Below are 17160 nucleotides of genomic sequence, written 5' to 3'. Positions count from 1 at the left end.
ATTCATGCAGCTACTATGGTAACGACAGGTATTTTCATGATAGCAAGATGCTCCATTTTATTTGAATACTCACCTATGGCTTTGATTGTTACTACTTTTGCAGGAGACTGTACAATGCTTGAGTTAACAATGATAAGAGAAGTGTATTATATATAAAACAACATGATTTATTGACTTTGTATGGTTGCATATTGGATTTGCCTTTTGTTTTGGTTTGCTTGCCTAGGTGCATTTATACACCTAGTACTTGGAATTTCTTAATAAAGAAGGAGATCGTATCATTGGTGGAGAACTTAACTATCATCCTTGGTCGTGGAGATGGTCATCCAAAGGAAATTTTTGTTTTTGTCATTGCTATTAATGCTTTTTGTACAGGAAAAAACCATCGATTAGCCATAGTTGCTTGTTGATTGATGTGTTATGTCATGAACGTTGTGCTATACATTTCATTCATGATAGACAACGTCATTGATGAAAAAAAAATGATGATGTTCTACATAAAAAAATTATGTGGATAAAAAAACTTATATACAGCTCGTTAAAACCCAAAAAAATACAAAACAAATGTGATAAATAGAAGTGAATGGAATAGATCAATACTAGATCGTTAGGCTAATTTCTAGCCCGAACAACTATAATTTTTTTTTATATACATATATATATATATACATATCTCTCTTCAATTCTTATGAATAATTAATTTGATATAAGTACTAAGAGGGTATTTGTTTATGCGATAGCTTTTGCTTTTAAATTAAATCGCACAAACAACGTGTTTGGTTAATATTAAAACTTAATTCACTGTTTATGAGACCCTAAAAAATTACGTTGAAACCACATGTTTATTGAAAGCAGTAAAGAGTTGCTTCTCCTTTTCTTCTGTGGTCTTGATAATGGAGAGTGAATTAATTTATTCTCTATTGTTCACATAAACAATGGAGAAAGGCTCCACTGTTCATGGTCGGATTGAGTTCGGCCTAAATAGAAATGTATTGGCATAAGGTTTGACCCAGTAAAAAAAATCTAATTTTTATTTTTATTTTTAATTGTGTGTTATTTGAAAAACTACTATTTAATATTATTCAATGATACTATATAAATTAGAAGGAGATCACATGATGATGTAATATTTACTTAATTTGATTGCACTTCTAATTTTTTCCCTGATAATATTTTACTTGATATTATTGTACGCTTAAAAAACCATAAAAATTATAGTCATTGTCGGTTGGATTTTGTACGTGATGGAATTATAGATAATTTAATAGAATAATAAAAAATATTATGTATACAATATTATTTATTTAATGATATAATAACAATATTTAAATTAAAAATCATCTATATATATATTATTTTAAAACCTCAATTTGAAACATATTTTTAACTAAATATATTAAACTACTTTTTATTCAATTTCAATTTTAATTATATTTTTAACTAAATATATGTAAATACCAAATTAACCTTAATTAAAAATATATTTTATAAAATAATTTTTTAAAATTATAATTATAATGATTTTTTTTACACTAAACATATTTTAATAATGTAACACCACCACACTATCATGGATAAACATAACCACGATAATGAAAATACATCAAGGTAGTTTTGAAATGAAGTACATAAATAAGTGGGTTGTGAGACCACTATCAATTTTTTTTTGATTTTTTTTATTGTATCCTATTGGATATATTATGAAATTCACTTTGAGAAACGGGCATAGAAAAGATATAAATTTATTATTTACGCACGCACACACACTTAGCACAATATAATTACTGTCTTAACAAATCAAAAGTTTTCCTTTCTTTCTTTGAGAAACAAATAAAATGTTTGAAGGTTAAAAAAGAAAAAGGAGGCTTCATTTCACGGACATTCAAACCTCCATAGAAACAAAGAAAGTTCTGTTTTTTTTAAAAATTGGGCGACAACCAGACTCTCCATTTTTTCCCCATTCACTCAGAAGAAAAGAAGCCAAACACAAAAAAAAGAAGCTTTGTTTTATGGCTACCGCTAGTACTACTAAAGAGTCTAACAGCTCTGGTTCAGCATCAGAGGGAGGAGGAGCTGTTCATCGCAATGGAAGTAAAATTAAAGGACTTTTAACTCATGGAGGTCGTTATGTTCAATATAATGTTTATGGTAACTTGTTTGAGGTTTCTAGCAAGTATGTCCCTCCTATTAGACCTATTGGTCGTGGTGCTTATGGCATTGTTTGGTAAGCCTTTTCTATTTCTCCGTTTTTGGGTTTTTATTCTTTTTCTATTGTATATTTGATATTTTGATTGGTTCTTTTAGCTTGTATAGGAAATGAGTTTTGGAGGGTTTTGAGTTTTCTTTTGTTAATGGGTTCTTTTGTTTGTGATTTCTATGGCTAAAGAAGCTTTTTTTTTTTAATTAATTGAACTTTTTTTTTTTAATGAAAAAATACTTCTTTTATTCAATCTGTGCTTGTTGTTGCCTAATTTGATTACAAATTAGGGGTAAATTTGCTGAATATTTGTGTAGTCATCTATCTCATGCACACAACTGTTGCAGGTGTGTTATCGACCTCACTTTGGTTACTAGACTATTGATTTTTAAGGCTAGTATTTCTGTTTTCCATAAAGATCAAGACTTTCCATGGAGGAAGGAGAGGAAAATAGTACCCACAGAGGGACTTCTGAATAGCACCTAATGTATAATTTTGTGCGTTATAAAATGGTCTAGAGAGTATCTGTCGCAATTTTATGATGTTAGTTTCAGTTTGTTTTTCTGGGATCATGATGAATTGTGGGTAAGTTTCGCGTTTTATACCATGTAGGAGTTGCCAGTTCCTGTTACACTTGATGGTCAATATGCATTTTTCATATCCTTAATGCTTTGTTTCCGTATGTGCTATATTTTTCCTAGTTGGAACATAAGGTAAATATACCTTCTTGATCCTCCTCCGCTTGTTGGAAAGTTTTCTTCATGTCCATAAATCAGACCAGTTTATTGAGTGATGGGAAGAGTGGTTCTTAATGTACATACTCTTTTCAGTGCTGCTGTGAATTTGGAAACACATGAGGAAGTTGCTATAAAGAAGATTGGTAATGCATTTGACAACAGAATAGATGCCAAAAGAACACTGAGAGAGATTAAGCTCCTATGCCACATGGATCATGAAAATGTAAGCATGTAATTTACCTGTAAGTTTTGTGGTTTCCTTGCTTGTTTTGCGAGGATCGTTTCTTCCACAGTCAAATCCACAGATACTTATTGGTCACATATGCTTCATCACTTCTTTCTCTTTTACCTATATTAGTGTGTTCGCTAGTGGTTCTACATTCATCACTCTTCCATATGCCTTTGTTACTCAAGATGTGTTTAGATTTTCACTTCTTTCCTTTCTGCAGGTTATTGCTATGAGGGACATAATACTGCCACCCAAACTGGAGGCCTTCAATGATGTCTACATTGTTTATGAATTAATGGACACTGATCTCCATCAGATTATTCGTTCTGAACAATCCCTGAATGATGATCACTGTCGGGTTTGGCACCAAGAACAATGTTTTGGCTTTATATCTTGCAACTGTTTTAGTGTGAAACTTGATAGCTTATCTAAGTTCTTGCTTGTTGTTTTATTAGATTTTCTGATCACATAGTTCAAATTATAAAATTTTTAGTCTTTCTTTTGATAAAGATCACAGCAGCAAGAAAGGGAATAAATGGTACCATGATAATTATTAAAACTTGGGGATGCTATCCCACAACTTATTGCAGTATGAAGTGCTTGGCTTTGTTGCAAAGAAATTCAATGAGAACAATTACAAATTTAGAATCTTAAAGCAGCCATCATAACTTACAGTCTTTATAAATTAGGTTTCCACTTCCCTTTCTGGTGCTTCTTTGCACAAAGATAAATGAGTGCTTGCGTTGACTAAGCTAATGTATGTTAATGAGTTTCTTTTGATTCTGCCTGTTGCTTGGTGTATGGAAGGATAAAATAGCTAATGAACTCAAAGACATTGTTAGATGCTCCTTAGTCTAGAGTAATTAATAAGAATTCCAGCTTATTTAGATGTTATAGGCAAATATAGAGTACTTTTGATTTCTGAAGTTCAGAGAAAATAAAGCACCGTCTTCATCTAAAGTCTTTTACTGTGACAATACTAAGATTTGAAGAGTCATTTGTCAAGATGTTGAATTTGTACTGGAACATTACCTATGTCAAAAACTGGATTTTTTTTATCTTATTGAATTTTAGGGTAAATATGTTATGACATGCTCAAATAACATTGACTTTGACATTGCATGTGGGATTGATAGATTCTCAATGAAACCTTCTGCAGTACTTCTTGTATCAGCTATTACGAGGATTGAAATACGTACACTCAGCCAATGTTCTGCATCGTGATCTTAAGCCCAGCAATTTGCTTCTCAATTCAAATTGTGACCTTAAAATTGGAGACTTTGGGTTGGCAAGGACAACTTCTGAAACAGATTTCATGACTGAGTATGTGGTTACTCGTTGGTACAGAGCACCAGAGTTGCTCCTTAATTGTTCAGAGTACACTGCCGCAATTGATATTTGGTCTGTTGGTTGCATACTTGGTGAGATTATGACCAGGGAACCTTTATTTCCAGGGAAAGATTATGTTCATCAGCTGAGGCTTATCACAGAGGTATGCCTTTTGGGCCTGGCGTGTAGTTATTTTTAGCTGTGACATCCTTTACACCATTTTATGCACCCATATAGGTTTCATGGTTCAGTTGTACTAGAGTGAAGGCCAATCTGGTTTAATTCCCCTCTGCCCCTGCCACCTCCCCCCTCGCTATTTCTCTCTTCCAAGAATCCTACTTTGATTATAGCTTTCCATAATGTTTCCACTCTTTTGTTAGATTTATTAATAATGGATGTGTCAATTTAGATATGAAAATGAACATCAGCATTCCCTGTGCGTGGTGTCTTGCTAACTGTCATGAGCCCCAAGATGCTTTGATCTCATTGTCTGGAAAGAAAAACAGATGATTGGTTTTTTTAACATATTGATAGAGCCATCATGCCAAGCACCAAAGTCTGTAGTACTAAATTCTTATTCCAGAGAAACGGAATTGTGATGAAACTAAGGAAGAAAATTTGTTATTTATTTAGTGTCACTACTAACACCATCAATTCGTTCCCTTTATTTTTGTCTTAAGTTAATAGGTTCCCCTGACGATGCTAGTCTTGGCTTTTTGCGAAGTAATAATGCCCGAAGATATGTTAGACAGCTTCCGAAATATGAAAAGAAAATTTTCTCAGCTACGTTTCCCAATATGTCTCCTGGAGCTGTTGATCTACTCGAGAAAATGCTTGTGTTTGATCCCGGTAATCGCATCACTGGTATGAAGAAAGAGTTCAAATTTTACTTTCAACATTTTTATCACTGGATTGTAGCTCATGTACTTTTTGTTTTTTACTTGCACTAAGATAGTTATGCTTGTCCATGGTTTGCAGTTGATGAGGCCCTTTGTCACCAATATTTGTCATCTCTTCATGATATCAATGATGAGCCTGTCTGCCCCAGGCCTTTTCATTTTGATTTTGAGCAACCATCATGTACCGAAGAGCACATAAAAGAGCTCATCTGGAGGGAATCGATGAAGTTCAATCCAGATCCATCCTGTTAGGAGAAAAGGAATGTGCTGCTGAAAGATGTTGGGAAATGGAATAGCTTCTTCTTCAGAATGTCATCCATTGTCATTTCCTGGAGAATATGAACACGACATTCATAGAACCTATAAGCTGAAGTCATTTAATGATCAAGAAATAGAGCATAACCTCTGACAAAATTGGTTGCTTGTATAAAATTTTAGCGCCTGAAGTGAGTTGCATTGTAAAAAGTAGAGTTAATTTTTGCGAGTACCAGAATTTGGGAATTTGATCTAAGAGCAACGAAAATATCATATATGTTGTATTGATGATGATGGATGTAATATATATTTTTTCTCCTCAACAAGTCTCAAATAAAATTGAGAAACTAATAAAAAGTGCTTGTTTTGCATTCTAATTTTGCTATGTTTTGTAAACCATGGCCCATGCTGATGTTTGCGAGTTTCTTGGTGAACTCGGGTGTTGAAAACTTGCTGCAGAGCAAGCAGGAGTCAAATACTTGCTGCAGAGCAAGATGGAGTCAAATACTTGGAAGTTTTTAGATGTTTGAACTTCTCTTAGGATTGGTACTCTGTTCTTTTCTAGTGAATGATTTCAACAGACCTGCTAAAGTAAAATAAATTCATAAAGGGCCGCTATTTTTATGCTATTATTATACGTAGTCCATGGAATTCTCCTATCAATACTGTTTTTGTTCCTTTCACCACAAGGTAGATTTACTTGTGTAGCCCGACAGTTTCCATGGATCCTTCATTAAATCATCTCAAAACCCAGATTTTTGATTGATATATGTAAGTCACGCTATATTACCGTTAGAACAAACAGAATACATGTTCCAAGGTGCAAATACTTCTCATGTCACCAATGATGCTTCCTAAAGAAAGAGCACGTCTGAACCTCCATATTCTCAACTGGCAGGCTATCTTCTGGAAAATCGCATCCTCCAATCTTACCCGGTCCCTGGTCTGCTAACAGAGCACAAGGTTTTGGATTCACTTCACTTGTAATCCCTGCAACATCAGTGCAGTTCCACTGAAGTTTTTTTGAATTTTGTGCGAGTCCAATGGTCACATTAGATATGCAGATTCCAGTAAAGGGATCACCAGCAATGCCCTCTAATTTAGCTGCCATTGTCACATTTTCGGCAACCACGTCTCGGTAATTAATATTCTGAATCACAGGAATTGCATTGGGGTCATAGTTGTCGTCAGGATGAGAACCATAATTTCCTGTCATCCAAAATACCCATTTCATTGTTTTCAATGTCATCCCTCTCACATATATGTCTTTTACGTAACCTCCTCTTCCTACTGCAGTTTTGATCCTAACACCTGATTCTGAATCAATAGCTGTGATGTCTTCTGCCCTGACATCCTCAATCCCCCCAGACATCTCACTCCCCAGTGCAATCACTGCACTGGTGGGCGAAATGCATGTCAGCCTTCTGATCACAAGCTGCTTTGTAGGCATCCCGAAAGAAATACCATACTCATCCCAACCACTCTTAACAGCCACACAATCATCTCCGGAGACAACATAACAGTCCTCAATTCTGGTATTTGTGCAAGAATCTGAAGAGTTACAAAACGAATAGTTCAACATCAGATACATGTTCAAAACTTTTCAGAATAAGTCATTCCTGGCAATTTTTTCTGCTTTGTAAAACAGTGCAAGAATGAAAAAACTATTTTTGGCCTATAGAAGAAAATTCAATTTCTACATGATTACCTGGATTGATCCCATCAGTATTTGGAGACCTCACTGGTGCAAGAATTGTCAAGCCTTGAACCACAACATTGCTGCATTCCATTTTAATTTATCAACGCACGTTCATCAAACAGAATATTTAAGGGCATTCATCAACACTAAAGAAGCAAGGAGCAATAGATGCAACAATTAGGGACAAGAAGGCATACCTGCAATAAACAGGATGGACATTCCATGATGGGGAATTGATCAATGTAAGATTGGATATCTGAATGTTAGTAGAGAACATGATTTCTATCAGGTAAGGCCTGGTGTAATTCAGCTCTCCGGCACGGAATTTTGTCCACCAGAGTTCACCCTGACCATCAATAGTGCCGTTGGCTCCTGAAAGTCGAATGTGTTCATAGTTAAAAAAGCGAAGGGGTTTTTTTTTTAAAAGAAATTACTAGTATTATACCTGTTACTATAACATCTGTGAGGTTGTTTCCAAAAATGAGACTGCTATACCTTGCACCATCTGCATCTCTTCCTCTACCATAGGATGGTAGGGGCTCTATCAGTGGATATTCACTTTCATCCTGATAAAATGTTCAAAATCCAGGAAATATGAAAAACATAATTCATCATTACTGTATTAAAATCAACTTATCATTATTGTATAAACATGCAAGCACTAGCTTTGACATCAAAAGAGTTTTGCAAGTTCACTTTAAAACTGGAAATAGGATAAAAGTAGTTTGTGTCCAATCTCAGAGTTTGATTTATGTCCCACCTCTCCAACTATCATGTTTCATAATTATTTGCTCACTTAAACAAATGTCGTGGATCCAAATCATATGGACTAGCAGTTGAACTGTTAAGCTTGTGAAGCGGATCATTTTCGATTAGGAACTTTTCAATTTAGGCCCACAATAAGTTTCTACCGGTGGTTGCCAGGAAGTTGGTCCCATTTATCAAGGTGAACTAATTTCAACCAAAATTGTTGTGGTGTTGAAACCAAGAACATAGAATGCTGTGCAGACCCACTTTTTTTGTTCTTATGAAAATAACATCGTGATGGAGAACGAATTAGTAATTAAAATAATTTTCAAAACAAGAGAAAAGAAAAAAGAAGTCTTAAAGGCCATGGAAGGAAACAGGACAGCAACTTCGTGTTCTTTAAACAAACTTATATGGGCTTATTTTGATTTAATCAGCAAGAGGAAAATAAGTAAATGGAAGAAAGGAAAGAAGAAATCAGCAAGTACAATTTACATAAAGAAAAGTCATTGAAAACCTTGATAGATTCTAACCTGAGAAGCTAGAAGGACAGCATCTTTGTCAAGATAAAGAGTGAAATAACTGGTAAGATTGAAACTTCCAGTCAACCATCTTCCTGGAGGAACATAGAGTATGGATCCACCTTTTGATGAGAACTGGCTCAAATGATCAATTGCAGCTTGAAAAGCCTTTGTGTTTGCAGTTTTTCCATCTCCAACAGCTCCAAAATCTGATACTGAAGCACTATGAGCCCTGCAACTTGAAGCTGCATTCTCAAAATAATCCCACTTCACAGATTTTCTGCTCTCAACACCAACTGTATAAAAAAGTACCAAAACACCAAGTAGTCCTCTGAAATCAATCACCTGTTTATTTCATTCAAGAACACGAAAGCCTTGTCAGAAAAATCATGCATGAAAATGGTTTTTCCCCCCTTGCTCTTTCACTATAAGCAGAGCGAAGAATATATGAATGGCATCTTAGAACATAATCATAAGAAAGGCGAGGCCTTGAGAGTCGAGAGCATGCTTTAAAATGTGATGATGCTTAATTTCATTGATTCGATGACGTTCAAAATGTTTTACCTTAGTTCTTCTTGCTCTTGTCCACAACTCCATTGGTGTTGAAAACAAATAGGTGCTTTGGTTTATCACTGCAGGTGCAGATGGGCTATGTCTATATATAATGTGACCTATGGACTTTGTCCTTGTACAGTTATTTTTCTGTGTGCGAGAAGGTGGATCAAATATAAAAAATTACAATTATAGTCCTGGTCAGATTGCTTAAAGTTCAAAGTTTCATTTTCTTCCTGTATGAGAGAAAACTACACGTCTAAGAAAGAAAATTTGTCAATTTTCTTAAACTGGAAAGGACATGTAACCACGGGAAGGAAGGCAAGTCCCCCCTTGAACATGAACGTAATCTGGTCTTAATCTAAACAACAGGAGCCTAGCTAGTGGTTAAGTATTGACTATTTCTTCTTTATTAGGGAATAGATGGAGGTGGGCAATGAGCCACCACCAAGACATTTATTTGTCACTGTGCGTTGACTTTGGCGGCATGCAAAATATTTGATAACTCAAAAGTTTTAGTTTCATAATTTTTTTCTTAAAAAAAATTAAATACCTATCTATTTAAAAAGAAAAAAAATATTTGATAACATTGTTTACAAAGAAAAAACGTGTCCCTTGCGGCACATTTGACGAAATCCGACTGGTATTCATACAAGAATTAGGATGCTAAAAGATAAGATACCATGCGTGCACTATAGAAAGCACATCCACTACCATTATATACCTTCTACTTACGGAATTCTCCACTCTCTCTTTACCCCCATCTCGGCCGTTCAAACTCCAAGTTGATTTGAGCCTAAAAATGGCTGAATTCACCTAACTGCGTTTTGTGCATATGGGTGCACATGGCTCGAACCTTAGTCTATGACTGGAATTTTTTTCAAGCTCCTCGCCCCAACTTTTTTTCCCTGTAGCTTTTTATGGTGGCACATCCAAGTAGCTAGCTTGCACATCTATCATAGAGCAAGGGCCGCCGATCAAAGCCCGAAACGATGTCAACTATTAAGCGAGTGGTGTATCGATACACAGGAGAGCCACACACAGAGGCGACCACACGAACTTGGAAAAGGACATCATTTCCTTGGACATGATTTGCCCCACGCACATCCATACCGTTTGGCAGAACTTGCGTGTCATAGCCAACCCGTGACAGTGTTTGTCATTGCGTTTCACGGGCAAATGTTAAGCACTAGTGGAGGAAAACCCCACCTGATACCATCAATATTATTTTTTTATTGACAGTACAAGATAATCGCATCTTGAATTACGCAAAGTGATGAATAGCATAAGAGTTTGCTTCCATTAAGCCCTTTTCAATAACCATATGGGCATATACTACAAACAAATGATTCCCTTATGGGGTGGCAATGTATAATAGCATGTACCTGTTACGTACAGGCATCTTTGAAACAGTTTTGGAACAATTAAGAGGATAACAGCGGTAATTTTTTAAAATATTTTTTATTTAAAAATAAATTAACTTTTTGAAAATTTAATTTTAACATTAGCCTGTAAAAACGATATGGATATATAAAAAATTAATTGGAAGTAAACAAAATAAAAATAATTAATTTTTCTAAAATAATTTTAAAAATCAGCTGTACAAGGAGCATACACAGACGGTGACCCAAAGAAGCATTTCAAAACGGAACTTTCAGTCAACCAACAAACAAAATGACAATTCAACTGTGGTTCGTATTTGGTGTGGAAGTTAGGTCGATTTCCATGTGCTATGAGTCCCATTTCTATTTTCTTCTCTTTTGCAACTGCTTCCACTTTCTGGTCCATCGATGTTTCATATGCACAAAGAAAATTGATATATTTTATGGAAAAATCAAGGCGCGTTTTATGGTGGAGACCATATCCACGAATTCTGTAGGTATATCCGGCAGTGATTATATTTTTGGCCCTGCCTAGATACCACCATTACACGTTCACCTTTCTATCAAACCACAAGTATAACTGGTAGAGTAATTAGCAAAACAACTGAAAGATACTAGGTGGGTCTCACTGTTTATATGACGAGTGAATCAATTTTATTTTTTAGACTGTTTATATGAAAAAAAAGGCTTGAAATTACAGTTAAAATACAAAATTTAAAGATAAAGGATTAACATGTAAAACACAAAGAAAATATATAAATAACCATATAATAGCGATAAAACACAGAGAAAAGTGAAACTCGTTTGAAAATGGTGGGGAGAGAAAATGGTTATTTGGTCTACTTAATTTTAGGTGAAGAAAATCATTGTTTTTAGTGTCGACGGGTTCCATAATTCGACGATGAGATTTTGATGGTGGTAGTTTTTTTTTCTTTTTTAAATATCCTTGAGAAAGGAGATTTTAATCATGTTTGAAAGGTGCATGTGCTTTCCATGTTTGTACTTTATTCTTTTTAAGGACTAATGCTTATTTTGTTATAATAAAAAGAGATTCATCTGACTACCTTACACATAGGAAACTATGGCCTTCTGTTGTTTGGTTGGAATTGGATGCCAACATACCTTATTAATATTGATGATGACACTTGTCATAACTAATTTTTAGGCCCCTCGTATAAAAAGTAATAAAATATAAAAAAATCAAAAAAATATTATTATAAACAGTGAAAAAAAGGATGTCAGCACCCAAAAAATAAGTAAAAATTAGTTGAGGAGGTTTAAAAATATAAAGATTAAAATTTGACAATATTTTATTGATTGATGACAGTCTTGTTGATAAAGAAAATTCAATTTGAGCAAGAAAAGTCCAAAATCATATGTTTATGGACTCAATTAAATTTTATTAAAGGTTTAATTGTATTTATGGAGAGTTTGATTGCAAGAAAAATTGATTTTAGAGTCAATTTAGGCTTTAATTAAAAGAAATTAAAATTTTAGGGTCAAATTATAATTTTTTGAAGTTAATTTGATCAAATCAGGGGCTTAATTATATAAATATTGAAGTTTGATAGCCAATTAGGGACTTAATTGAAGAAATCCAAAACCAAGGACCAAAATGAAAAAGGCGCGTAAGTAAAGGGGCTATAATTAAAACCGGTTAGGGGTCTAATTGAAGAAATTAGAAGTTTATTGTTAAATTGAGGGTCAAATTGCATAATATCAAGACCAAGGATCAAAGTGAAAAAGACGACAAACTTCAGGGTCGCTGTTAGATTTTTGGTAGGGATGCAATTGCATTGATTTTAAATTAAAATTGCAATTTATGACTTAATTGAGCAAATTATAAATTAAGGACCAAAGTAAAATTAAAATGTTTTTTTGGCCTTTTCATTTAAATGAAACGGCATGTTTGGATCAAAATGACACCATTTTATATATTGTTTAAAAAAAAAACCAAAATGATGTCGTTTTGAACAACACCATACGTCTTGTTCTTCTTAAACACACAGAGAAATAGGGGAAACGAGCTGCATTCCCCTGTTTTCACAATCTTTTCCATCGCCATTTCTCCCTTTAAAAGAAGTTGTCACCCCAGCCACATCCCCCCCTGTTTTTGCCTATAAAAACAGGGGGGAAGAGAAAAGAGAGACAACCGAGGAGAAAAAAAGAGAGGGATGAGAGAGAGACAGAGAACACAAGAGAGTAGAGAAGGTCGGGGAGATCGAAAGAAAAAAACCAAAAGAGAAAGAAAAAGAAAAGAAGAAAAAAATAGATTGGGGAGATCGAAAGAAAAAAACCAAAAGAAAAAGAAAAAGAAAAGAAGAAAAAAATAGAAAACAGAGAGAGATAGGGAAAAGAGAGGAAGAATCGGTGAAAATCATCATCACTGGTATCGTCTCTGCCAGCTCCAGCCACCGCAGATGACATCAACCATCGCCCTTTACGCCAAGTACTCTTCTCTTCTTCCCTCCTCTGTTTTTTTGTTTTCAGCCATTTGCATGTAGAACAGGAGCAATTCACGTTCTGCAGCAAGATAAAATAATTAACCGGTTAATGTTCCGTCCAATGATAATATAATGGGCCAGACTTGGCCTAATTTTCATATTGGGTTGGTGCCAGCCCCTTTTGTTTTGGGCCGGTGTTGGCCCTTTTCATTTTGTTTTAGATTGGTACTGGTCCGTTTCATTTTGTTTTAGGCCGGTGCTGGCCCGTTTTATTTTATGTTGGGTCAAAGCCGGCCTGTTTTATTTTATGTTAGGCTGGTGCTGGCCCATTTTGTTGAATGATGGGCTGGTGCTGGCCCATTTCAAATAAATACACCATAAAAATACCAACACAATATTAAAATATCATGTTTTCGTCAAAACTTTCAGAAATACAAAAAAATTTAAAAAAATATATATTTTTATGTATACAACCATGTCATTAAAATATATATATATTTTTATGTATACAACCATGTCTCAAAGCTAAAAAATATTATATTATATTTTTCATACATCAAAAATAATATTTTAGCAAATATTTTAGCTTTAATAACCAGTTTATTAAAGTCAAGAGAACATTAGTTAAAATTTCAAAAATAACAAAAATTTTATTTTGTTTTTCGCTTAGTATCCGGGGTATGACATTACACATAATACGTATTTCAGATATTTAATTTATTTTTTGGACAATAGAAAGGTTAAGTTTAACCGCATTAAGATAAGAACCTTTTTATTGAGGAGGGCTTGTCTTAAATCTTAAATATACCAATAATAAAAAAATTACAACATGATTTTAGATTTTAATAGACAAAACAATGTAGCCTACCTTAGGTAGTGCGTATTTGGGGTGCTAATATCTTCCCTTTACGTACCCGATCTCTGAAACTAGTTAGGGTTCCTGGTAGTACCCAATCTCTGAAACTAGTTAGGGTTCCTGGTAACCAGAATATTAGGTGGCGACTCCCATTCAAATTTTTTACTGATAAAAGACACAAGAATTCCTTATCTCTTCATATTGTTCCAGAAATACACCATATTCCATCTTTTTATGGAGAGTGGACGATCGTCGTGACGCCGCACATGTGCTACAACACTTTTTAAGTTTACACCTTTTATAATCTAGGTATAAAAAAAGAAGTTAGATGAATAGTTAAGTTGGTAGATGAAAGATGCATATGTGGTAAATGATAAAGTTCTTATCGACCTTGTTCACATGTTCTTGCATGTTGTGCAGAAAAACATCTTGATATTAGCCTGTATGTTGACTAACATTATAATGTTAAGATGTATAATAACATACATGACACTCCATTTCATCCTTTACCTAATAAATTAGAGTAGAGTGAATATATATTAGCTAGTCCACATGGATGCCCAAACCCTTCAAGATGGAAAATCGAATAAAGTTGACAAGAATCATCTCGATTGATAATAAGATGGAAATAAGAGAGGGACATTCTCAATATAAATGTGGCATATATGGTTTGACAAGGCATAACAAAAAAACTTGTGAAAATAACAACGCATGTGACAAGATACTCAATTATATTGTTATTTATTATTTGTTTGTAATGTAATTGTTTCTAATATTTATTTTTTAATTATGAATTATATTTTTAATTTTGTAGATACACTTAGTTAGGATGTCATGTACATGAGGTGCGTTTTTTTCATCTACACGTAGGGTTTACCAGTACGTGGATCCTTGTTCGGTTGATCCTTATATTCTATAGTTATAGAAGTTATATAGATCACAAACCATATGGAATGAGATTGTATGTTTATTTTCATATAACAAAAATGATTAATTATTTTGCTAATTAACATACAATTCATGTTAATACATTGAAATTTTTCTTTTATTATGCAGGATTTGAGTAAGATGCATTGTAGATTCTATAAGTTGATATTATTTCTAGATCCTGTGATCTCATATGTCATACAAATGAGTTTTTATTATATTACATGTATTTAGCACATAGATAAATTATGACTTGCTCATGACACTTATTAAGAGATGGAGATGGGGGACTTATATATTCCACCTTTATGTAGAGGAGATAATGCCTACATTATAGAACATTGCTATTCTGTTTGGCTTGTCTATATATAGGTGAGCACTTACTCTTGTAGGTATCCAGAATAAGATCTACATGAGAGTGTATTCAGAAAATTACCTCCTCTTGAAATGTTTAATAGGAACGCTTTATATATAAGATGGATCTGAGAATTTTTTTTAAAATTACATGATGATTATAATGATAAGATCTTATTAAGATATGTTAATGCAGACTAATAGTAAAATTAACATATTTATTTGTCTATATTTGATTTGAATTCAATGTTCTATTGTGTAGATATGCCAGAGTGTATATCCTTTATATGTTTGGTAGTATATTTTTCATAGATCTTAGTGGGATGTATATGTTCTTGTTCTATCTACCATTGCTGGAGGACTTTGAATCCATTCCACTATATAATTGGGGTTCATACATTCTTGCATATTTGTATAGGCATTAATGTTAAGTTAGTTTGGAGAAAACAAAACAAGTTAGGGAATGCTTATTACTTTTATATGTAAAATAAATTTAGTAAGTTTTTTTATCGCTATATTATTTTTTATGTTTAAGTTGGTTACTAATTGTTGTATTTTTTTTATATAAAGTTATGGTTATAAAAGTATTTACACTTGGGGCAACCATGAATTGAGTTCGAACTTGTTATATCTGTTTAGGTTTTGAAGGTTGAGCTAAAACTTTCATGAGAATACATGCAATACATTATTGATAATACAAATTATGTTATCTAGATTAATAATATTTTTTATATAAAAACCGTATTTAATAAGTTTCATTGCTTATTTATTAACAGATGTGTGAAAGTAGATATTTTGAAAATAATCCAACCTATATTTTGTCATTTTATCATCATGAGATAGATAGAAAACAATCAAATCAGGTATGTTATAATAAATTGCAATGTTGATGTTAAAATTAATGTTGAAAAATGAAGAGATATATTTTTCTGATGTTGGAAAATATTGAGAAGTAATATTGAAAAATAATTGCTTGCTTTAATGTTGAAATTTCTTAAAATTGCAAATTGTTGAGAAATAATTGCATAAATTGATGTTAGTAAATGATGAAAAATAATTACATTATTGATGTTTCAATATGTTGTAAGGAATTCTCATTCAGAAGATGATATGTTAATTGCTCCTGTTATATGCACATTAGCTATAAACTTACGCTATAAACTTATAGATATTAATTCTCCTCCTCATATTTTTTTAGCTTATTAAGATACTTTGTCCAAACTATATATGCGATAATTTAGCTTTAAGCAACACATTCTGTCTGACATAGATATAAGTGATCAATTACATTTCATTAGTAGTTTAAGTAGGTACATGATTATAATTAGATGATCCACCATCTCCAACATATATCGATATGCATCTTGTGATTTACAAGGAGGAATACATAGGTTGATACTTTAGTATAACACACTAAATTATTACACCAAACCCAACGCAGGTTCCTTCGTGTGAGTAGATGGATATGAGCCACATGCATGTCGGATCCAAATTGTTGTAAGTATTTGTTGCTTTTTATAGGTTTGGACAGAACAATTACATTTTATTTATGAATTAATAACTTCTATTTGCTTCATATTAGGTTGGACAATTGTTACATGATAATCGATGTGTTACAATTGATCTTTGTGATCTCGATGATGATGATGGACTTATTTATTATTATGCATCTTCTTGGTTCGAGACATGTTGTACTACATTTAACACTTTAAGAAAAATATTGAGCCTAGAAGATGTTGTCTTAGGGGATGAGACCACATAAACAAGCGAAAATTATGCTATTGATGAAGCCGATTGATCCACTTGTTATCGCAAAAGGCATAGATAGGCCCATGTGTATTATTATATTATATTATCTTTTTTAGTTATGATTTATTTTTATTATTTTTATTTTTATAATATTATTTTAGCGAATTATCATGTTGATTTTAATATTATTTATTTTCATGCTTATTTTAAATAAAAATAATTTAAAATCATTAATTAACATGTGAACATCATGAATATATTTTTTAAAATCTCAAATTATTTA

At 33.1% G+C, this 17160-nt stretch overlaps 2 protein-coding genes across 2 annotated transcripts; one reads left to right on the top strand and one right to left on the bottom strand.

Moving 5' to 3' along the window:
* The first annotated feature begins 1873 nt into the window (after positions 1 to 1873).
* LOC105129104 (mitogen-activated protein kinase homolog MMK2-like) lies at positions 1874 to 6023 on the top strand. The gene is made up of 6 exons (XM_011031045.1): positions 1874 to 2224; positions 3028 to 3157; positions 3384 to 3521; positions 4323 to 4655; positions 5173 to 5356; positions 5471 to 6023. Exons 1-6 carry the CDS (start codon positions 2010 to 2012, stop codon positions 5641 to 5643), a joined length of 1173 nt encoding a protein of 390 aa, XP_011029347.1. The 5' UTR covers positions 1874 to 2009; the 3' UTR covers positions 5644 to 6023.
* Positions 6024 to 6233: 210 nt separating this feature from the next.
* LOC105129103 (probable polygalacturonase) lies at positions 6234 to 9423 on the bottom strand. Its single transcript, XM_011031044.1, has 6 exons — positions 9178 to 9423; positions 8626 to 8958; positions 7791 to 7911; positions 7543 to 7717; positions 7355 to 7425; positions 6234 to 7197 (listed from the first exon to the last, which is right to left on the bottom strand). The coding sequence occupies exons 1-6, from the start codon at positions 9208 to 9210 to the stop codon at positions 6485 to 6487; spliced, it is 1446 nt and encodes a 481-aa protein (XP_011029346.1). The 5' UTR covers positions 9211 to 9423; the 3' UTR covers positions 6234 to 6484.
* Positions 9424 to 17160: the final 7737 nt, after the last annotated feature.

This window comes from Populus euphratica, unplaced genomic scaffold (genome assembly GCF_000495115.2).
Source record: "Populus euphratica unplaced genomic scaffold, PopEup_1.0 scaffold48.1, whole genome shotgun sequence".
NCBI classification, from domain to species: Eukaryota; Viridiplantae; Streptophyta; class Magnoliopsida; order Malpighiales; family Salicaceae; genus Populus; species Populus euphratica.
Note: the sequence above shows the minus strand (reverse complement) of the source record. Positions and strands in the feature narration are given on the sequence as shown.